At 49.0% G+C, this 23,352-nt stretch overlaps 1 protein-coding gene across 1 annotated transcript; it reads left to right on the top strand.

Annotated features, from left to right (window-relative positions):
- The first annotated feature begins 1,849 nt into the window (after positions 1-1,849).
- LOC106744352 (knirps-related protein-like) lies at positions 1,850-17,130 on the top strand. Its single transcript, XM_014619038.1, has 3 exons — positions 1,850-2,548; positions 10,321-10,398; positions 15,434-17,130. The coding sequence occupies exons 2-3, from the start codon at positions 10,321-10,323 to the stop codon at positions 16,718-16,720; spliced, it is 1,365 nt and encodes a 454-aa protein (XP_014474524.1). The 5' UTR covers positions 1,850-2,548; the 3' UTR covers positions 16,721-17,130.
- The last annotated feature ends 6,222 nt before the right edge of the window (positions 17,131-23,352 follow it).

The raw sequence follows: 23,352 nt of genomic DNA, 5'->3' as shown, positions 1-23,352 counted from the left end.
CGTCACGGTCGCTCCCCCCCCCCCCCCCTCCTCCCCCTCCAAGGACGTGTCTGGAGAGTCATCTCGTTACACACGTAAGTGCGCGGTGTGCACGCTCGAGTCAAGTCGTAGAGCCGAGTAATGTCGCGTGTTAACGCAATCATTTCGACGCGCCGCGGAGCATCGAAGTCGCCGCGCATTAAATGTCACATTCTAAATAGCGAACCGTTACGTAAAGCGAACCGCCGTAAATCGCTCCCTTGATACAGAAGCGAAGCGTACGCGTCGTCATCGCAAGAGCCATGGGACTTTCCCACGTTATTGCTGCCCGAAAGAAAGTCACGAAAATGACCCTAATTCGCCGGCATTAGGCCGCGGCCGTTGTTGGAAAAAAAAAAGACATTAACCAGCCGTGATGAAAATGAGAGTGGAGTTCTTCTCGCTCCTTCTTTTTCTCCTCCTTTCCTCCCGAAGACCGAAGGCCCGCACATGACGGGAACGACGCGCGATGCGCGCGTTTACTTCGGCGAATTGACACGTTCGAGAGCCGTGTGATGTCGATCTCCTCTGTGCGCAACGTTGTGAGAAATGAGCGAACGTCTCATTTCTCGGCTCGTTCTTTCACACTGACAGAAAATTATAGGGTTCCTGTTCAGTGACACAAGTCGACACGAGCATCATCTTGTCTTTGTTCCATGTTCAATGAATAACGAAGATAGGATGATGCTTGTGTCGACTTGTGTCACTAAATGAAAGGTGCTCATAGTTAGTCCCGGCGCCAAATGTATTTTATAGTAGCAGCGACACGCATGTCAAGTTATTATCACTGGCGCTACAGCAATACTTGCTAGAAAAATGTATCTTCCGACTATTTTTCTGGTTAAATAATATGTTTGGCGCCGAAACTAACTATAATTTTCTATAATCAGTGCACTTCCTCCTCGTGTTCCTCTATCATAAGGAAAACGGTGGTGGTAAGTCCACGAGATCGGCGGGATCCAATTTTCAGCCTCGTCCAAAGGAACATCGCGCATGTCACACCGATCATGACGATCGTCGGCTCGACTGACGAGCCCCCCCCCGACTCTAACAATTACATAATTCGCGTCCAATTAACACGATATCTGTTCGGGCGCATTTTGTTGGCCCGATCGGAGAGCTCCGCTGTTTTCTTTCGCGTGGATACCTATCTCTCCTTCTTTTTGGGACACGATACCACGGTTTTACGAGCGAGCCTCGAGTGTCCAGGTCCGTTTGTCATAGGTCCCTGAGAGACCCGAGGCGAATAGGAGGAGATGCGGGTAAGGGAGTAGGAAAAGGCGAGAAGGAGAGGGCACAGCGGCCAGGCCCCTCCTTCGTAACCCCTTCCCCGTGGCCGGGGAGAGGATTCTCCCGGCCGCCCGGCAGGACCCCCCACCAAAGGTACGCGAGGACCTGCGACCCACCTGTGCGGCGGATGGACCGTGCACGCTTCTCCGCTGATCCGACGCACAGTGTGCCCACAAGGCCCATTCGAAGTATACTTACGAGAGCGCGCGCGAGCGAGCGAGCGAACGGGCGAGCGAGCGGGCGAACGAACGAACGAGCGAGCGAGCGAGCGGAGGCCCGGTCGTGCGGGCGAAGTGGGACCGCAGAAAATCGTCGGAGGTGGGGGTCGATTCAAGAATCGACGTGGACACCCTCGCCTTCCAAAGTCATTCACCTAACGGTCATCGGCGCGTCAAGAGTCTTCATCTTCTTCCGTTATCCGGTTGCACCGGTCGCGCGAGAGAGCCCGTGTGTCGCGACCTTTCGGCTCGCGCAACAGCAGAAGAGGAAGACGAGAGACGGAGGAGAGGAAGAGCGAGCGCGGGAGGAGGATACGCGAGGTGGAGGTCTCTCTCTCTCTCTCTCTCCGAATCCGGATTGTGGTTCGTTCGCGCGGTGTCGTGATTCGACGACGGTCGTCGTGAAAAACAGACGCCGCCGGACGATGCTCGCCGTCGCGGGAACCTCTTCGCCGCCGCGTCGCGGCTGAGAAATAGGAGACAAGTGCGGGACGCTCGTTGATCGTGGTGCACCTGTCGTGGGATCGCGGCGACGTCGCGTCGCATCCTCGCGGAAGAGACCGATTCTCGCGCGAGTGATCGTCGTCGTGCCTGACTCTGTGCGTCGCGTCGGCGATCGGCGAGTGCCTTCAAGAAGTGTCGGACATTCTCCGAAGTCGAACGAAGTTCCCGAAACGCTCGAAATAGGTGTTTTCACCGAGCAACAGGACGTTCCGCGGACGAGTGCAGGACGCGCGGCGGGAACGCGCGCGCGTCCGCAGGACTCGTGCCTACCTGCCGAGAGGAAGTTCGGCACGTGGCTAACACCGGCGACTCTTGTGCGCGCGGTCAGCAACGCTGGACAATAAGCGAGCATTCGTGGTTGCTCGACGCTCTGTCGGTTCTTCGGGTGATCAGTGTGAAAACAGTGACACTTCACCTCACAGGGACCGACCGCGGTCACTTAGTGGAATTATCGCCCGACGAATCACCGTCGAATGCCGCTCACGTCCGCCCAGCGTTAATTCGTCGTAACGATCAAGGTATGCTATCATCCCCGAGTGCTTTCATCATTGTGGCTACGCTGAGAAATGAGTTCGGTTGGATCTACCTGACTGTGGACAACTACAGGGGAAAAAAATGCTGTTGAATCAATCGAATTTCCGATGTAAATGAGCAGCGTAATTGGGGTAAATTTTCTCACAGTGAAAAATGAGTTTGATCGGATCTACTTGTCAACCGAACGCGCTTTGGGCGACCGAACGCGTTTTCGTCGAAGGAAATCGGGATCTCTTGTAAGAACTTTTCGGTGTGTCTTGATAACAAATATCGTTAAAACTGCTGCGTTATGTATTGTTTCGATAATCAAAGCATTAATTTTAATGGTTCGATAACATTTTTTTCGCACGGACGCATTTTGACTGAAGGAAACAGACTTTCTGGTAGCGAGAACCAAATTTGTTTCGTGAGAACCGGACATTCTGTTTCCCTCAACCAAAGTGTGTTTGGTTATCCACAATTAAATAAATTCGACGAAACTCATCTTGCATCGCTGCCGATCGGAGCATCAAACGCAAGACGAGAGCATTTCACCGTATCCCCGACGCTTTCCTTCGGTAATAGCTGTTTACAAAATCCGTCTAAGAATGTGTTCTCGCGGAACGCACGTGGAAATTGACTCGGATTTAATTAGAGAAATCGAATTGGTCACAAGCTCACCGTGAAGAGACGTGACTCGCCGCGGCCGACGGTGTGTGTCGAAACAGCGAGCGACAAAGTTTCCGAACAAAAGATGCCGAATGCAATTAACGTATACGATATAATTAGCTGATTTAGATTCTTTGTCTAAATTGTATCGGTGATTGTAACATCTAACACGACACGCTGATAGAAAATTATAATTAATTTCGGCGCCAAACATATTTTATAATAGTGGCAACATGCATGTTATCATCACCAACACTCTACTAAAATTTACTAGAGATAAACGAGGTTCTCGTGACAATTTCTGTGGTCAAAGGATATGCGTTTGGTGCCGAAACTAATTATAATTTTCTGTCAATGCACGCGTCAATGCTCGTGTCGTACGTTGGAAAGAACGAAGAGCGGAGGAGCGACGAGAAAGGAATGCCGCGACGAGATCTAGCTTGAGAGACTCGCTTCGTCCTCGTGAACCTGAGGAAGGACCCGCACGGTTTCACCAGCTAGTTCGAATCGTCGGTCGATAGATCGATCCAGCGGACGAACGAACGAACGAGCGAGCGCCGATTACGACAATAGAATCGGAAACAACGCGGGCCCGGCGCGTAACGTCGCGCAACGCGAAGGCCGATCGTTGCGGAGCGCGCGTTGCGGAACGCCGCTCCGTGTCGAAAGAGCGGAAGTTGCTCTTTGCAAACTGGATCGCCGCTCGCCGAGATGAGGTTGCGAGATGAGGTTGCCACGAGGGCGGAGGGTCGCTTCCCCGCGGGAATCGCCGATCGGTCGGCACGCATCGATCGGTTTTAGGCGAACCGCTTCGCACGCGCGGCCGATAGAGCGATCGATGCCTCTTCTTCTCGATAATAGTCGACCGGGCGACTTGTAATCAGTAAGCGAGAGAAACGGCCGTCGGGTCGCGGCAGCCTCGGCGCGCGATCCCGGGATGAACTCGGCTCGGACGCCCGGAAAAATACCGGGCCGCTACTTTTTACTGCGAATATCCCTGACATAATGACAGTTGAAATGGGCAATAAAGGAATAACCGACCACCGGGCGGTTGAGCATCTGCGCTATTGGACCTACACTGTCGTCGTTTCGCTCGTTTCGCTCGAGCTTGTTTTTTGACCGGTCGGCCGAGAAAAGAAAACGAGCTGCTTTTGCCGGTAGAAAAATTATTCAATGGAAATACGTAGGTGTGGTCGGTCGCATAAAAGTTGCAACACTTTTTTCTCGACGAGTGTCACAACGCCTCTCGTATTTAATAGGAATGGGTGTGTGTCTCCTGAAAATGAGTAAAAAAAAATCAAATTCTTCTACTTGACGCCGGATGCATCCCGAAACTTGTACAAAGAAAGTGCTGCGAACTTTTTGCGACCGATCATACGTCAAAAAGTGTCGCGGCTTTTTGTGATCTTTTCGTGATCTCGTCTATAGGGTCGAGTGTTTGTGCATCTGTAGTTTTGGGTAAGTGGCAGAAAACGAGGAATTGTTGCCGAGCCGGAGACGATTTTCGATCCTCCGATACTTTTTCTCGGCTCTTCCTTTCTTTCGAGAATGCACCATTGTTACCGCGTGTCGTAAACATTAATGACAATCTGACTCCTTTACTATTTCTAGACATTCGACTTTATAAGTTATAAAACTTTTGATCCGGCAACCGTTACATTGTACAGTTATAAGGATATTTACGTAACTTATTTTGCAATCGTACGGTATACTATTTTTTATCAATCACTCATGATTGTCACCAATATTCTGTATATGTGATGTATATTCAATATACGTCACGATCTAAAGACGTAGCTACACAGTAAAAAAAACATTTTGTACTTGTGTTAAAATCGGTCCTAGTTGAAATTTTTGTGTTAAATAGTTTAACATACCTGTGGATTAATTTAACACACTGTGTTTATGTTATCTCAATATATTTTGTGTTGTGTCGATATTCAACATGCGTAAGGATTAAAACAACGCATATTACACTTAATCGATGTCGATTAACGTATTTAATTCGTTGTTAATTCTCGACGTAATATTTGCGTTATTTCCCAACATATATTCACCTTATGTTAAATCAATACGAACGTTTCAGTTCCCCATTTGGGACATGCAAAATGTGTTAAATCAAACCGAAAATTTCTTACCTGTGCCTGACTCTCCTTAACTTGAAGTTTCGCGCTTCTTCACTTCGTCGTCGCTCCCGCCGCAAAGCCGCGCGCGACGATTCCTCTCCACCGTTGACCAGTTACTCGATCGATCGCCGATGTTCCCGATGAAAGAAGAGAGCTTGAGAGCGATTTCTTCGCGTTGCCGCGGGTGCCGCGACAACGGGGTCGATTTTTCCCGCGAGGATGTCTCGCGTCGAGAAGGTCAGCGCGAAGGAAAAGGAGAAGCGAGAGCGCGGCCCGCGCGGAGGAATCACGAGGATCGATCGCGTCCTGACAACAGTCTCCCTCGCTCTCGTGCGCGTCGAACGTCTCGCGCCTCGCAGTCATCGTCAATAATCGTCGAGGACTTCGCGAGCCGCGGGAGTCGTTACGATTCTCACGGCTCGCTCCGGTCTGCCGCAACAATCGCGCGCGGTCCGCAAGGTCAGTCCTCGTGGCGGTCCCCGACGATCTTGACGATGATCGTTGCCGCCGAGATCCGCTCTCGGCGATAATCCGAGCCGCGGACGCGTCGGTTTCTCTCTCTCTCTCTCCTCTCCTTCTGCCAAGTAGACGGCCGCTTATTAAAGAGCACCTTTGCGCTCGCGCCGATCGGTGCGACCACGCGAATCGAAGATATCTGGCTTTTATCGGCGAGATCGAGTTCGCACGCTCGTCGCCGAGGAAGAAGCGCGCGCCGGATGACTCTCGGAGTCACGCGCTTTTCTCGCCACGGCGGCGCTTCGTTATGACGAGTCGTAAAAAGAACGGTCGCGTCGCGTCGCCGGCGAACGTGAGCGCGCGTAGGTAACGATCTTCGCGGAGGAAATTGGAAGGAAGATGACACGTACGTGGCTCGCGATAATAGCTCGTAATCTTAATCCCGCGTGCAGAGTCGCGGGCTATTACGATTACCCAGCCGTGAATCAGCTATTTACATGCGCCGGCCGCGGCAGGAGCGGCCAGGCAGATCGGCGTAACAAGTGCGCGTCCACTTATCGTCGTCGCCGGGAATAATTGCGAAATCCTTGTTCGAGACGAATAGTTCTCGCGGAGCGAAGCGGACGGACGGACGAATCGGCCGTTCGTCGATCGCGCTGGGCAGAGCCACGTGGGAGATCGATATTCCGAAATTAAATCAAGGTTGATCGATGAATTTCAAGTTTGTTCGACACATTTCGCTCAGGAATTCCACAAGCGCGAAGTCTGAGGTATTTTCCTTTCTTTCGAAACACTCTCTCGTTTCTCTCCACGCGTCGATTTCGGAATCGCGGTCGCTCGAGATTAAGCGCGCACGCGTTATCCCGAGTCGAAATTTTGATCCTACATTAATCCTATAACGACAATGTAAATTTTTAACGTGCCCAGGAAAGTGGAGTCGGACGGTCCCATGCTTTGTTTTGTTCATTTCCTATGTAATCTATGTACAAAGTGGATGAAAGATGTAAATAATAACATAAAATATTCTTTAAAAAGAGAAACAGCGCACACGCTGTAAAATAAACGAATGGGTCGCATCCGACCCCAACTTTATGATATGAGAATTAAGTCTACTTAGTTCTACATCAAGCCTTCAAGTGGAGAAAACAAAGAATAACTTCCCACTTGTAACATCAATAGAAGACCTCTGATAACTTAATGTAGAACTAAATAGATGTAATGTAGAGTGAAAATTTCCACTCGGGGATATAACACAGACACGAAATCTCGAGCGATCGCGATTTCGAAATCGACGCGTAGAGAAAAACGAGATGTATTTCGACAGAAAAAAAAAAAGAGATACTTCGCGTCGTCGAATTCATAAACGGAATTTGTCAAAGAAACATGCGACTCGATTAGCCGAAATTTGCAATTCGATCATTCTGAGTTGCTGAAATTAGTTCGACGGCTTTTTGATACGCAGAACCTTGAAACTTGTTGATATCTAGAGCCTGACCCGCGCTGGTTCCATTAGATCAGATCTAGCGACATTGTGCCTCTACCTGTTGCGACACCTCGGCGCGATAACAATATCGCTGTGGCATCGCGATCGTATCGACATGGAACACACGCCGCAGGTATCCCACCTGAGCGAGTTACCTGTTACCGGATGCGCGCCTTCGATCAACGCAGGTTGCTGTCGAGCAGGCGTTGCGAAACCGGACGCGTTTCATCGCTCGGCTCCGATCGAACTCGCGGGGCTATCGGGGAGTACGGAAATCGTGAGGTTGCGCCGAATAATTCGACTGCAATTGAGAAACGCCGGGCGATATCGCTCGGTTTTGTCGCCGTCGAGCGCCACCGAGCAAGCCGCCGCGACACGCCAGTTTTTCGCGAGCGCGTTAGAAAAATAGCCGCTACCTGTGGCGACACTGCGATCACGTAAGAAGAGATATCGCGACCGATCTCTCGCGGCGCATAATAACGCCCCGACGACTGTTATTCGGGCGATATCGCGAAACAAATTCAGGCGAAGTCTATTCGTCGCGCCTGGCGGGTGCCGCGCGCGGCTTACGTCCGTGTTAGCGATTATCGCGCGTCGTCACGGAGAGAAGCGACGACGACGGCGAAGGAGAAGGAGGAAAAGGGAAGGAGGATGGAGGAAAAAATACAAACGCGGAATTAAAGGCGCGAGCAAGCAGACGGGCGGGCAGGTAGGTACGTCGCGCGGCAGAAGCGGCGGCGGCATCCGCGAATGATAAGTGTCAACGGCAGTGGGGTGTAGGTCAGGAGAGAGAGACTCCGTTGGTCAAACAAAGTCGATGTCTCTTCCATTAGTTGAGATTTACTTTCCCATTTAGCGACAGTCCGTCACGTATGAAAGTCGACGCCGGTGGGCACGGTTGTGCCCTCGGGCCGCCGCAAACATCTGGGTCACCGCTATTGTCCCATATTCGTGAACCCCTGACATTTCGGTGGCGGAGAAAAAAGAAAAGCGCCGGGGAAACGTCAGGGGGGACGTTCTCGCGCGTGAACGAACGCGCCCTGGACGAAGCGACGGAGAAGAGGAGCGCGAGAAAAACGGCGAGGGAAGAGGAATGAGAGGACCGAGTCGAAATTTTAATCCTGCTCCAAGTCGAATTTAGTTCCACATTAAGTATTCTATTGTGTTTCCCCGATGCTACAAATGGAGAAATGATTGCCGTTTTCTCCACTTGAAGACACAATGCGGAATTAAAACGTGGACTCTGGGGAACTAAATTTCCTTTGTAGCTCCTTGAAGGAGCGGTTTATCGCGCTCCTTTGATACCACAAATGGGAACCCGATTTCCGTTTTCTCCACTTGAAAATGTCGACCCGGGGAGGTGTCGCGGTACGAATAATCGCTGGATCGCGTTTCATTTCCGACCGGCATCGCTCGTCGCTCCGTTGGCCTACGCAAATGCGCGTTGTGCAAGGCATGGCGGGGAATAAAAGCGACGAGGTGTGAAAACGAGACCGCGGAGCCACGGTCCGTTTTCTGGACGATCGGCCAAAGAAGGCGAAAGGAGCCGGCGGCGGCGACGGTATTGAACGAGCGAGCGTGCGAGAAAGAGAGCAAGACCGAGCGACGGAGCGGGAGAAGAAGAAAAAAAAAGAGCAAGCGCAAGAGTTTTCCGCTCGTTGAACGTAACACGCACCGCTTTGCCACGATCCAGCGATTCGCGCGCGAGCGCGACCCGTGCCGCGGCGCATTATGCAACGCGCTTCTTCTCTTACTCAATCGGCCGATCGGTGTAGGCGCGCTCGCGATAAAGATTGCATCGCCGACTTGTCAAAGGTACGTCAGGCCGATCTGCTTTTCGCTTCCGTCGTGTGGGAGGAGGAGGAAGCCCCGTTACGTCGCGCGATTGTTTCGCTGCGCGACGCGCGCGTTTCGCCGTCTCCACCAGCTCTTCATATTATTTCGATATCTATAATCGCGGGATCCGGATTGTTTCCTGTATTTCTCAACGACGATCACTACACGTACAAACCGTGCGGGATAATACATTCAATAACGCGATTGATATAGCGAGTGCGGCTGCCGGAGTGGAAATGACAACTGGAAGCATGACTTGGTGGCGCGATGTAACGTTGCCGATGAGGACAATATTCGAGGAAAATCTTAGTTCGCCCACTGATATCTTGATTCCCGCCCGTTAACGGCATCGTCATTATCCGAGTCGAAATCTCAGTTCTGCGTTAAGACTATTTAATTCTGCATTGGGTTTTCAACAGGCTCCTGTTGTACTTCTTTCGATGTTACAAGTGGGAAGTTACTCCCGTTTTCTCCACTTCAAGACTCAATGTAGAATTAAAAATTTCCTGTCCGTGAAGTCTAAATTCTCTTTGTAGCCCCTTTGATGCTACAAATGGGAAGCTATTTCCATTTTCTCCACTCGAAGACTTCATGTAGAAGTAAGTAGACTTAATGTAGGACCAAATATTCCGACTCGGATATTTACTAACTTCTCGAAATGGACATATATAGACCAATGTGTTCCTTCTCTCTCTCTCTCTCTCTTTCCCTCTTTCTCTCTTGTAGACTACAAATTCAATGAATCCAATTCGACTGACTAATCTCACGGTCTCACGCAAAACTCCGCGTGTGATTATCACGTTCGGCTACCGTGTACACCGCGTCGACGCGAAGTCCCACGGAGACTGATTTACCTCGACTCGGTAGGAAGATTGAAGATTTCGAGGAAACAGCACACGACGTACGACGGGGAGAGCACTTTAGGAAGGTCGTGAGACAATTTGCGTCAACAACAAGCGAGTCCCTTCCTGTCGAATAGAATGATACGCACGAGATTCATTGACTATCTGTAGATGCTTACGCACTGAGCGCGACAACACCGAGGAAACGATTGAGATCTTCCGTGCGCAGAGTGGAGGAACGGCCGAGTTCGCGTATCCAAAGCGAATTTGGCGCCTAAAGTAATTGTTTTTTTTGCGTACCGAGCCTCCTCGACCGACGGGATTGAAAATCAACCTTAATAACAATCGTCGTTTCTCTGTTGCAGATGAATCAGCAGTGCAAGGTATGCGGTGAGCCAGCGGCTGGTTTCCACTTCGGTGCGTTCACCTGCGAGGGTTGCAAGGTGAGTCTAGCCGCGGACCTCGTTTTCCATATTCTTTAAAATATCCTTCTATCGAATATCGCGAAAAATTGCCGACAACACGATCGAGTTCCCTTGAAATTTCGATCTGAATACCTCAGACTGTTGTGCTAAACTGGATATACAAACAAGAAATGAAGAACAAATGTAAACTTTCGTTGTTACAATTTAAAAAATCTGTATGCTATAACGAATTCGAGCAGAACGTTTCGGGCCGATTTGCTTATAAGACGGTTTATCAAAAAAAGTTCGTGCGCGTTTAGGCGCGAATATACACGTTCATGTTACATATTCGCGAATATATACATGTTACATGCTCGTTCATTGATTTAGTATATATAGTTTTCGCATTGATCCGTTTTCTGAATACACGTATAAAGTTTACATTTTAAACATTTAGCTTATATCCGCTTGAAAACGCCTGATGGGAACTATTTCGATATTAACTAAACGTTGAATTTTCTTTTCTTTTCTATTAAAATTTATTTATATGCAAAATCTTCTCAAGCTACATGTAAGACGATTTTTCTATTTTGTCGAAACTTCCGTATTAATGAAGGGACAGCGAAACGAATATTTTCCTTCGTTAGTGAACGATACACATTTTCAAAAGCACGCGTAATTACGATATTACTTGATCACGCGTAAACATATATGCTAGATACACGTTTAAACATATTGTCGTTCAACTGTATTTTACACGGAAAGTACCTAGTTATCAGCGACCACGGCTAAAAACTGACAACTGCGTTTCAGTTGTATTACATAAACAACTGATTCCTCTTTTCCGCGCAGACCCTGGTATATATTTTACGCGCGCGGTAAAAAGAAACGGCCGTTGGCTTGCAAGAGACTCGGGACGTATAAAAAATGCCCGTCGTAACTCGAATCCAGCCGATCGCTCGGCTGTGTCCCATTACCTATCACGCTGCTCGCCCGCCGATCGTGAAACCGAAGTCCTCTCGTCTCGTAACCGAGCGTTACACCAAGTCCGTCGCCGCGAACGAAGACGGACTCGCGTTCCGGAATCGCTCGGGCTGGCCAGCGGCCGTGAAGGGGGATCGATCTCGCGGTCGAAAAAGCGCGTCGCGTCGCGTCGGCGATCGAGAGGAAAGAACCTCGCTCCTGATCCACCGCTCTAATAGCGGAGTTTTCCTCGGCCCGTTCGCGCTTTTTCTCGGCGTACGCGCCGCTCCGCACCGGCGCCCGGCGACGCTCTTTCCCGCGGTTTCGCAAAGGCCCACCGAGCGATCGCTTTCACGAGGCTCGCTCCGTGGCCGAGGTTAAACGTTCGGCCAGGCATGCGTGTCAACCTAGCCCGGCGGGGGGTCGAAAGCAGCGAACGAGCGCGCAGCACGCACGCTTCCGCGCGTGCGATTCGATTCGATTAAAAAAAAAAAAAAAAGGGGAAAGAAAAAACGAGCGAGGCGATCTGCGCGCGCGGTGCATCAGCGAGCGACGAGCGGCCGTTCGCACGAAGCGTGAAGCGAGCGAGAAAAACGGGAACGGTAGCGACGGCGGACTGAGCAAGCGGGGGAGGGAAGGGGAGCGCGGAGGATCGCGGAGGTGGGAGACCTGACATGCTACGATGGGCCTGAAAACGAAAATAACGAAACGAAACAATGTCGTGCTGACGTAACCGTGAACTAGGGCGGAAACAATTGTGGCGGACAAGTGCGAAGCGCCGGAAACGACGTCTCGAGGCGGCCCGGCGATCGGAACGGAGAAGAGGGGGCCCCCCTCGCGTGCGCGGCCCTTCTCCCTTTTCCTGTTGAATAACGCGCTTAGCGATCGTAATGCGAGCTCCTTTGCGCGTGCTGTTACGAACTCGACGTGTAAACGAGCGAACTTTTCCCTTCTTAATTTAGAAACGGCGGTTCTTCCTCACAAAATTCGCTCCAGATTCATTTATTGATATGAAGAACAAAGTTCGAATCGGCCTGACAGTGAACGAGCCGAAAGCGTTTCTGTTGAAGAAAACTGAATTTCCGGTTAGAATTTTTCGTAAGAGCCGAATTTGCTACGTAAGGAGTGGAAATTCTGTTTCTCCCAATCAAAACGCCATTAGTTCGTTTATCGTCCGGTTAGTTTAAGCCATTTTTTTCACGTATCAAATCAATTAATAACAATCAAATTTAATTGAATTGGGATAATTCCGAGTTGAAAGATTCCGATTCGAGCTGCCTTGCGAGCGTCTTCTCCGCGAGCGCATGTATCAGAACGAATCTTGGGCCCGGGAAACCAAAATCCGAGAAATCCGCGTTAGCTCGGGATGCCCGATGCCACGAAAACGAACGTAGCGTGGCTTCCAAGTAGGGCCGTTTGCATAACTTGAAACGTGCGCGCAGGGGGGGCTCGGGGAAAAGGGAGTAACGTAATAACGGTAGCATTTTCTCAATTGTGTCATCGCTTCTGAAGCGTCGCGCGTGTCCGCGTCCCTCTTCGCTCTCGACCCCTCGCGAGCAGATCTTCGCGCAAGCGACGAAGGAGAAGAAGAAGGTGGAGGACGACGAGGACGATGACTGACGACGGCGACGTCGACAGCGAAAACAAGTAGAACGCGGTGTCAGCCCATAGGTCTCGGCAACACGCGCATCGGGACCACCAGGCCGCAGGAAGAGCTCGTTTCCAGGACAAACGAACCAGAAACAATTAATAATATAGCGTGCGTACGGGCAGAAAAAGCGAAAGTGGACAACGCGCGCGCGCGCGCACCGTCCCTCTAAACGCCCGCTCGATCCGCCCGATGTGACGGCCCGAGCGACATATAAATCGCGGCGATTGGGAAATTCTAGCTATCAATTCAAGCGAGGCGAGCTGAAACCCGCAACGATCCGCGCCGCGGAAAAGTGAACAGGTCGCGACGGCGATAAATCGCAGTGATAAATCCGTTTAAGTCCATTTAACGTCCCATTTGGCCGCGTCGGAATTCACTTTGTGATAAGAGGAAAATGAATATCAGGTTCTCTCCGAGACATAAACACTCATGGACCGGAAAAGTGCCGTAATGCACAGTGCCGTGATACACGTAATAAAATTTTGTACAGTTAAAACGTTCCAAACTGAAATCTTATGTTACTTTAACGCCGGGTATATATTTAAAGAAGTACACAAATATAATGTTAAATTAACACATTCACCTTGTCAACATATGTGGACCGTTTTCAATACAAAATTTTTTACTGTGCAGTCGTGCCCGGCTAAGATATACTTATATAGTCGAAAAAATTTCGAAGCAGTACGGGAAATTTTGGAAAGTAACGCTTCTCATAGAAGAGCATACACAGTAGCATTATAAGTTATACAATATAGCTACCACCCGAGATAAAATTGTTATCCATTACTCATTTGAGACATTAGAAATAACGCGTAATTCAAGCTCGAAAATGCACATATCAGTATGGGACATTTTTTTACTTTTCTAAAATACTTTCTTACATGTGTGATGATAAATTTATATGCAATTCATATTAAAATTAAAGTTAAATCATAATTAAAATCAATGTTGAAAATATATCTGATCAAACTATTCGTTCATTTTTTGCTGTCATGTATAAATTTTAGCTTCAGCATGAATATATCCTATTCGCGCAATATAAATCTAGTAAATTATGCTACTAGTATGATATATTATAAAAATTTTTAAATGATAATTTTTATACATTTAAATTTTTATAAATTTAAAATATTTTTATAATATTTATAATTTATAAATAATATATAAATTTATAATTACTTTTTATATTTGTATTTATATTTACTTTATTATTATTTTTATAGCAATTTATAAATTTTTAATTTATAAATATTACGAAATAAAAATTTCCTACGTGTGAGTCATCTCGACTGGGAAAGAGAGAGAGAGAGAGAGAGAGAGAGAGAGAGAGAGAGATACGAGATAATGACGTTTCCACGCGTTTGTTTAGCGCGACAACGCGACGAAAGAGAGGAAGGAAAAATGCGGGTGAACACGATCGCGAAGAGCGAGCGGGGGCCGTTGCTCTCCGGGCATGAAAGCAACGAGAGCGTTGTGTCGGAATCACGTGGAATTGCACCATTTGGGCAATTAGCACGAGAACAGCAAGCCGCACGCGCCTTCAACCGCGGACTCCGCCATACCCCGCGCCTTCTCGCTCACCATGAATGAGACAACGAGAGCGTACGGTTACACACTAACGACTCGGCGTTGCGCTCGTTACAAGTGTTACAATGCCGCTGTGCAGTGTCGCGTCTCTAGTTTCCAAGCCACCCGACTCAACGCCTTCGCCGAGACGCGAAATTAATCTCTATGGATGACCCGCGCTGACTCAATAATGGATCTACGCGAAAAAAAAATTTGTATCGATTTATGATTCATATTCTCACATATAAGCAAATATAAATAATCTTATATGAATATAAAACTTTTGCTCTTACACGAGAAACGAAATTCTATAGTTTCGCTAAAAATATTACGTTCTCATTATTCAAAAATCATTTTTATAAATCGAGAGAGAAAAATATTAAATAAACAGAACTAATACAATTCTCTTTGTTTGAAGATACCTTTCTACCAAATATTTTTTTCTTTTCAATTTATGAAAACCGTTTTTAACTAACACGAATGTATCCTTGTGGAACTATAATATATAAAATTTCTTCATATAAGAACAAATTTTATCTTCATATAATTATGTATTTTTATTTATATAGGAGAATACGAGTTTTGAATTGATAGAAATGTTCTTCTTTATGTAGATAATTAATTTTGCTCAGTGAAAATATCGCGAATAATGCAGTAATATTTAAACCGGGGATGTCAGTGTTGAAATTCTTACAGAATTACGCGCCAAGAAATCATCATCTGCATCCAGTCGAATTACCGTAAAAGAAACCCGTTCACACGTACTCTCCCTCCGTCCGTCACGCCCGCGCATTCTCGAGCGTCTCGAGTCCGATATTAATTTCTAATTCGCGTGAGGGCATCTCGCGCTCTATGGCACATTAACGCTAATTGGCCCGCGCGTTTATGTTGCAGTCCTTCTTCGGGCGATCCTACAACAACTTGAACAGCATCGCCGAGTGCAAGAACGGTGGCGAGTGTGTCATCAACAAGAAGAACCGCACCACTTGCAAAGCTTGCCGTCTGCGAAAATGCCTTTTCGTCGGGATGTCCAAGTCGGGCTCGCGGTATGGTCGCAGGTCCAACTGGTTCAAGATACATTGTCTGCTGCAGGAGCAGCAACAGCAGCACCAGCAGCAGCTGCAACAACACCAGCAGCAGCAACAGCAGCAGCAGCAACAGCAGCAGCAGCACCACTACCAAGCGGGTATCTCCGGTCAGCAGTTGCAGCTGCCGCAGCAGCAGCAACGTAAGCCGACGAGTCCGCCGATCGCAGTTCACGGTGGCCAACGCAAGGACGAGGTTCACCTGCTCAGCATGGACGACTACAAAAACTCGAGCTCGCCGAGCATCAGCTCGCCCGAGTCCCTCAACAGCGACAACTCGGTCGACGTGTCCGAGAGGCGAGCCGCATACGCCGGCCACCCGGGTTTCCGGCCGCTGCACCCGCACATGCAGCACTCGATGGCCGATCTCTCCGTCCTGAGCAAGGAGATGATGAACCTGCCGCTGAGCTTCCACCTGGGCGGTATGTCCCTATTGCCGCCCACCTTCCTGCCGCCGCCGGGCCTCACCATGTTCCCGCCGTATCACCTCTACGCGACGTCGCCCGCGGCACCCCATCCCCTGGTGGCGCACCAGGCGTCCAATATACTGCGGCACTCGCCGGCAGTGAACGACGAGCACAACGGCTCAACGAGCTCGACGGTGACGTCCGCGACGGTAACGTCCGCGGCGACGACGACGACGACAGCGGCGACGACATCGAGCGTCGCGGCGGCTCCTCCGGTCGACGACAAGGAGGATTGCGAGAGCAACGCGAACAACAACAACGACCAGTCGGAGCACAATCACAACGTGCGCGCCAGCCGGGACAACGCCGCGTCCCCGGAACATGAGGAGCACTACACGAAGCGATTCTACCTGGACAGGGTGCTGGAGAGCCAACGGGCGTCGTCCGAGAGGTCGCCGACGCCGGTAAATCCGCGGTCCTGCGACGCAGCCTCGCCCGGTTGCGCCTCCGAGCAGGAGGCCGATTATCTGCTGCAGCAGGAGCAGCCGATGGACCTGTCCATGAAGGGCACCTCGACGACCACCACCTGCGCCAGCGAGCATTCGGAGGATCAGGAGAGCGCGAGCGACGAGGACGACTCGCCCGAGAAGAGACGGAGACTCCCGATAGACTTGACGACGAAATCCTAAGAGCGGGAGGGACGACGACGCGATTCAAACGAGATTATTCGATCGGGCCCGTTTAATGCATGTTTCTTGTTGTCGCACTGTATCTTTGTTTTACCGTATGAAGTTTGTGATATTTACGGCCGCGCGTCTGCAGCCGTAGCCGCAACGAAGCTCCCGCTCGAGACACTCTCGGATACCGGGTTCGGGGTAGCGATCACGTAATTTTTTCCCTAGGAAATATGAAAAGTGAAAGGAGGATTGCGAAAGCATTTTCGAATGCTTCCAAGTTCGAGAATCCTGACTTACTCTTGAGTCGCACGCGTTTACACGCTAGAGGACAAAATTCGCAACTCCTGCAAGTCGATCGTGAATCTTTTGCTCTCTACACGGAGAAAGTATTGTGGTAAAAATTACCACAGAAGTTTGTTATGTCGGACTATATTGGGTTTATAACTGAAATTATAAGTATGATGTAATATTTAGCGATGTATTTCATTATATACATCGCTAAAGATTGCACACATAATAATTTCAGTCATAATTCCGGTATGGTCCAGCAGTAAAAAATTTTGTTGTAATTTTTATCACATTATTTTCTCTATGTGAATTAGTAAAAAAAAAAATATGGAAATTTTATAACTTAAAAGCACTCGGAAATGTTGACTTTTCACGTTTCTAGCCCAGAGAAAATTAGCGCGCTCGTGATCGCGATTCCATGGAGAAGCTCGTGTCCAACTGAAAACTCAGATCCGGATGTCCCGCGTGAGACGAGTCCCAGGCAACGGCTACAGACACGGGCCTTAGCCGCGAATTAGATAGTAGACGTGTTTCTTATATGTATATCGTATCATATTTTAGGTGGTAGCGCCTATCTGATGAGTTAAAGCGTAGTGAACTCGTAGACACACAGGTGTGCGAGTGCTCGCGGCCGTCGGACTGAATTTCGCGTCGTCTCGGCGCGACGCCCGGGGGAACTGTCGCGGCGCTGTGTACGACTCGGATCGCACGAACGTGGATTTCCAAACGACATAACCCGGTGTCTTCGGGTCGTCGCGGATCTCCCGCGCAATCTCGTCCATCTCGTGGCTGAGCGACGACCTCGAACACGAGGACGGTCTTCGCCAATCGCGACGCGAGACCTGCGCGCCTTGGAGCGGAGTCTTGACACGCGTATATTGGAAGCTCGTCGCAGCGTCCAACATAACGAGAGACGGAGGACTTCTCACGCTCCTGCTGTCCTATTTCCCGCAATCGCCTCGCGCAAGCGCCCAGATGACTTTGGTAACACATGCGCGAGAATAAATAGATATCTAACGCCTTTAGATATGTATCTATCCATGATCGCATCCTTCGAGCAATGCGGTAACATTGCTCGAGTTAGCGGCGCTCATTACACGGGAGCCAAGGTTGAGACGCGTTCCGATTAAACTTGACTGTTTCCACTTGCTCGCGAGATTTCCGATCCGTCTCGGAGACGATCCGAAATGTGTGTTTTGGGGCAAGTCCGACTGACGGGACGCGGAATCGTTCGAAAGCGCTCGGAGACCTTTCCCAAAAAGTTCCGTGACAGTCCCCCCCCCCTCCCCTCCGGCAAGTTCGAGTCTCTTCGAGACAAATATGGATGTTGATTATTTCCGGTTATATCTCGTTACCTTTATCATATTTTAACTTAACGTTAATTTAAAAAAGAACATCGTACGATCTTAGGAGAGTTTTTGTAATACTTAACAGAGTTGACGGATAAACTTGACGATGTAACGCGGGAGTAATCAGAAAATCCGATGAATTTCCGTATGCGTAATCCTGAGGAGGATAATCGCCAATCAGCGAATTACCTGGAAATATCGAATACGCGAAATTGTTCAAAGTAATTCGAAGACGACTGAATTGATCGAACGCAACGATTAAATCTTGAGTCAAGCTCGATTTACATAATTGGACTTTTAATTCGACTCAATTGTTGCGAGTACCTGCATGTGTCACTAACAGAAATAATTTTATTTATATACCGACGACGACAAGATTATCTATATCCCGATATACGCGATAAATCCGCGATAGAGATACGTATCGATGAATAATTACGACGTGAAAATCGAAAGCATTCTTTGCGTGTGAATGAGACGTAGCTACAACGTCCGAGAGCCTCACCGCAGAGCATCGCACGAAAAACACAAAAATAACCGAGGAGTATAAAATGTAACTAAATCTAACAATGCGCGATCGTGCATATCGCGAAAGGAGAAATGTCGGGCGGTTGTTCGCGACAGGAACGCGACGCTCAGATCCCGAGAAGCTAAAATCGTGGACATCGACGGCATCCATGAAGACCGTTACTTTTCGGACAAGTTATCATCTTATCTTCTAAATAATTTTGTAAATGTTATTTTTCCAAGTGTTTTTCTCCTAAATATTTTTGAGATGAAAAACCAACAATGTTAATATATTATTTTACTAATATATCATTATATCTATCCTTTTTCATTAATATATCACAATATATATAATAATTATAAAATTATATTATAGAAATTAGAATAACGCAGGGATGGGAGTAGCTCTTTCAGACACGCTCACTGATACAAAACGACGTAGGTAAATGATGAATCTGAGGTCGATGAGTTACGATATTGAGTCAATGATGAATTTAAAAATACGTCCCGGAGACGTCTGAAGACGCAGTTGCCACTCTTCACCGACGCCGTCGATACAGTTCCGCGTGCTTCGCCTTTGTGTTTCGCCGACCGAAATTCCTCAGAAATTCCCCCAAACAACGGGAATATCCCCCCCTCCCCCCGTTCGCGGAAACTCCGTAGGGAAGCGCGGGTAGGTCAGGACCGCAGATTAAGAAATTTTCCAGAAGATTAGGAAGAGGCGCGTACACAAAAGCACTGGGCCACGGTTTCGCGTAATCTCCGTGAGAAGGGAGCGACTTCCTACCTGAGCGTCGCGTTTTCTCGAACGAACACTCGCGAATTAATCAGCTGGCGCTCCGGACTGATAAGAACCGCCGGGCATTACGCGCGTACTCGCGCCGCGTGAACGGCGGAGTTTCACGGCAGCCCTTAATTAGCTTCTCGCGCGCATCGACCATCGCCGAACTCCCGTGACCTCTTCCGGATGATCCGATCATATGTACGTACGTAGGTTCGCTCGCTCGCTCGCACCTTCGGCCGCGAACGCTTGAGCACGCGTGTTCTGCTCGCCGCGCGGGGAAAAAATCACGACGGCCGACGTCTCAATTCCGAGGTGAGCGAGCCGCCGATCGATCCTCGCTTGCGCAACGGCCAATCGACTTTAACGAGATTCCACCGTTTTAATTAACGAGCGCTCGCTCGCTCGCGGTAATCACGCGAGACAGCGCGCGCCAGACGAAGACGAACGACGAAGGACGCGAGCGTCGCCCGATAAACACGTCGCAACGTCGGGCGTGCGTGCGTGCGTACGTACGTACGTACACGTGTTCGCACGTACGCTACGCACCCTGCGTACACGTGTGCACGACGTCGGTAGCCGCACTTTATCTTACAAGCGCGCGACGATGTCGTTTCCGCCGCTGCTCTCCGCACCGGCCGGTCTTCCCCGTCGTGTCCTTCCGCAATGCTTCGCTTGTCGGCGAAAAGGCGAGAGGATATCATGGAGAAGCGTGTCCTGCGTTTAGGACACCTGCTAATGGACGATGAAACGTCCACGGAATTTGAATTTCGCGGAATAACGATGAATTTCTAATCTTTATTTATTTATTTCTTTTTTCTTTTTTGAGAAATCGGTTCTATAATCGTTGAATTCCTGTTACGTTGTTTTCCAAATTTAATCCAACCAATCGGCCAGTTTGAGAAGGACGAGAAAGACGTTCCAAACTGACGGTCACGTTTGTAATTATTTTTGTTAATTTAGGATTCAGCAGGCTCCCCCCTGCCTCTACCCTTAATGTACAATTGTCGAATGAATTCAGGCAAGCACAGCCGGAGTAACGCAGTTGCAAGTGCTTTGGCTCTTGCCTGAAATCGTGCTGCGTGAAATCTTTTCGTCAGATGTCGTTTGACTTACCGCTGCAGGTTACTCAGGTAGAGCAGAAAATCACGATAACGTGAAAGTGACATCGAGAGGACGAGAAAGTGAACGAATTATGGATCGAGAAGCGAGTCATTTTCTCATCATTTTCACGCCGTCAAAATCATCGTCGTGATCTTCTGTTTTATCTGGGTGGTGCGTAATTATTTATACTTTGCGCACTGGTGGTGTGTCAAGCATAACCCTGCGTTGAAACGTGACGCCCGGACTAACGTTCAATCGCATTGATGTACTTTTTCCCCACGATTCCGATGCTCGAGGACCGCTCGAGGAATCCGCCTGTCGCGAGAACGGCTCCACGCGAGGATTCTCGAGCCACGAGCATCGAGAATTTCGGGGAGCCATTCTCTCCCCGCGCTCGGCCCGGGTTCTCACAGGTGTGTCACACGGGCGAGATACTTCGCCCGTCGTTTTGCTCAGCGGCGGACACAGCTTCGCTTTTAAGACGCAGTCGCGACACAATTTGTAGACCCGACTCGCGACCGGTAGTATCTTTCTGGAATTTAAGGCGGTCCGCTTGCAAAGCACACACGCGGTGCGCCCGCGTTCGGTGCACGAAGAAATCGTCCACATCTCGTGTGACTCGTATCGGCGGCCGGCGTGTCCGAAGATCGACGTCCTGAGATTTTCATCGCGCCGAAGATAAGAAGGAGAAGCCCGGTTTTACAAGCGCCTCGACGAGATTTCAAACTGCCGTAGAATCGTAAAATAATTTCGCGAAGTAAAAAGTAAAACGGAACTCGGATGCGGTAATGAAAGACGATATTCATAATCCTTCTTGTACTTAAGAGATCTTGTACTTAAAATCTCCGAATAGAAGTTTTAAATTCTACGTTAAGTCTTCGAGCAGAGGAAACAAACAGATTTCCATTTGTCTTTGTAAAAAAGCGCAATAAGTGCTTCTTTAATGTTACAAATGGGAGTTGAGACCTCCTGAGTCTAAGTTTTAGTTCCACGTTAAATCTTCGAGTAGAGAAAACGGTGATAACTTCCTACTTGCGACGTCGAAGAAGCGTTTATCGTGCACTTTAGATGCTACAAGTAGGAACTTATTTCCATAGAATATCATTACTTCGAAGACTTAATGTAGAACTAAACTAGACTTAATGTAGGAAAAATGTCGACTCGGGTCGTCTCTTAAATTGGCCCCGAGATGACGCGCAGCCAACGAAAACGGCCGTCGCAGCACCCGAAGATGAACTTAAAAGGATCTTAACTATAAGATCGGACTACGAATACCGCCCACGTAATTACCGTGAGTTACGAAAGCGAAATTGTGCTCCGTTGCAAACGATCCCGAGCTGACCCGCGCGATGAGAAGCGGCTCGCCGTCATTATCGTCGTCGTCGCCGCTTCCAGGTAAATACTCGAGAATCTTGCGATCAAACGCGATCATAAGTTATAATAAGTCCGTGAGATTCGTGTACATAAAGTCTGTATATACCGGGTAGACATAGAATCGTTTCCTCCCCCGATGTCAGTCTCATAGCGACAATCTCGAAGCCGACTACGTTTTCGTAGACGTACAATTGCGAGAGAGAGAGAGAGAGAGAGAGAGAGGAGAACCTCAACGAATAATAATAATAAGCGAGCAATTATCATCGATCGTACCGTTGACATCGCGTCTCTCGCCGTTAAGCGCACACCCTCCCTGTAGATCGAACGTAGTCAGTAATGGCCAGTATTGTATATCAACGATTGTAATAAATCATCTCGAACATGTGCAATTCTAAGTTCACTGTATTCAATCGCCGTACGCGCGCTCATTTCCGATTCAAAAGCGCTCACCGCCCGCGAAAGCGTGTGCGTACGCGTCTCCGCATATGCTGTTAGATAACGATAAGATGGGGCTAGATTGTAAATAAACGATCGGCATATGGTTTGTGGGAACGGGACCGGGGCCAGTAAGAGTACTCACTTGTGTACGCTGATATTAGACAATAATAAAAGTCCATTCTCTTACGAGTTGACGAAGCACAGTATGCGATCCGTTTCAACGGATCATTTCATTCATCTCACCCCATCCCCCCTCCCCCTACCCCTCCTCTTTCGATTTATACGACGCGGTCTTTTTCCGCGCTCGTGTTGCGAGAGAAGACGCGGGTAACACGCAAGCAACACGCACACATGGATCGGCTAAATTAACGAACGTGACTAAACCGGCGAAGTGGTGAAGTTTGAACACGGTAACGCCGTCGCGATGACGGACGGCCGCGTTTGCCTGTAATACCCCGATATGAATATTCAACGTACGTATATACGCGAGGTGTACGCCGACTGCCTCCCGCGCGCATACACGTCGGCGGCGGCGCGCTCACGTACGCGCACGCTTTTCGCAATGCTCTGTTTGGCGAACATACAAGTCGCGCGTATTGCGTACAGTTCCGCGACTCGGAACGTTTGCGCTCGCTTTCGTCGACTAGCCGAAGACTGTCGAAGCTGAGGCAATGCCGCGCAAATAACGAGGGACTGGTTGCTGTTTGATGTTTATCCGAGAGATTGTTACGCGAGAGAGAGAGAGAGAGAGAGAGGGGAGGGGGAGAGATAGGTTTATATTTTGAACTCGCTTTTATCAATAA

Source organism: Dinoponera quadriceps, unplaced genomic scaffold (genome assembly GCF_001313825.1).
Source record: "Dinoponera quadriceps isolate SergipeBrazil2010 unplaced genomic scaffold, ASM131382v1 scaffold777, whole genome shotgun sequence".
Classification (NCBI taxonomy): domain Eukaryota; kingdom Metazoa; phylum Arthropoda; class Insecta; order Hymenoptera; family Formicidae; genus Dinoponera; species Dinoponera quadriceps.
Note: the sequence above shows the minus strand (reverse complement) of the source record. Positions and strands in the feature narration are given on the sequence as shown.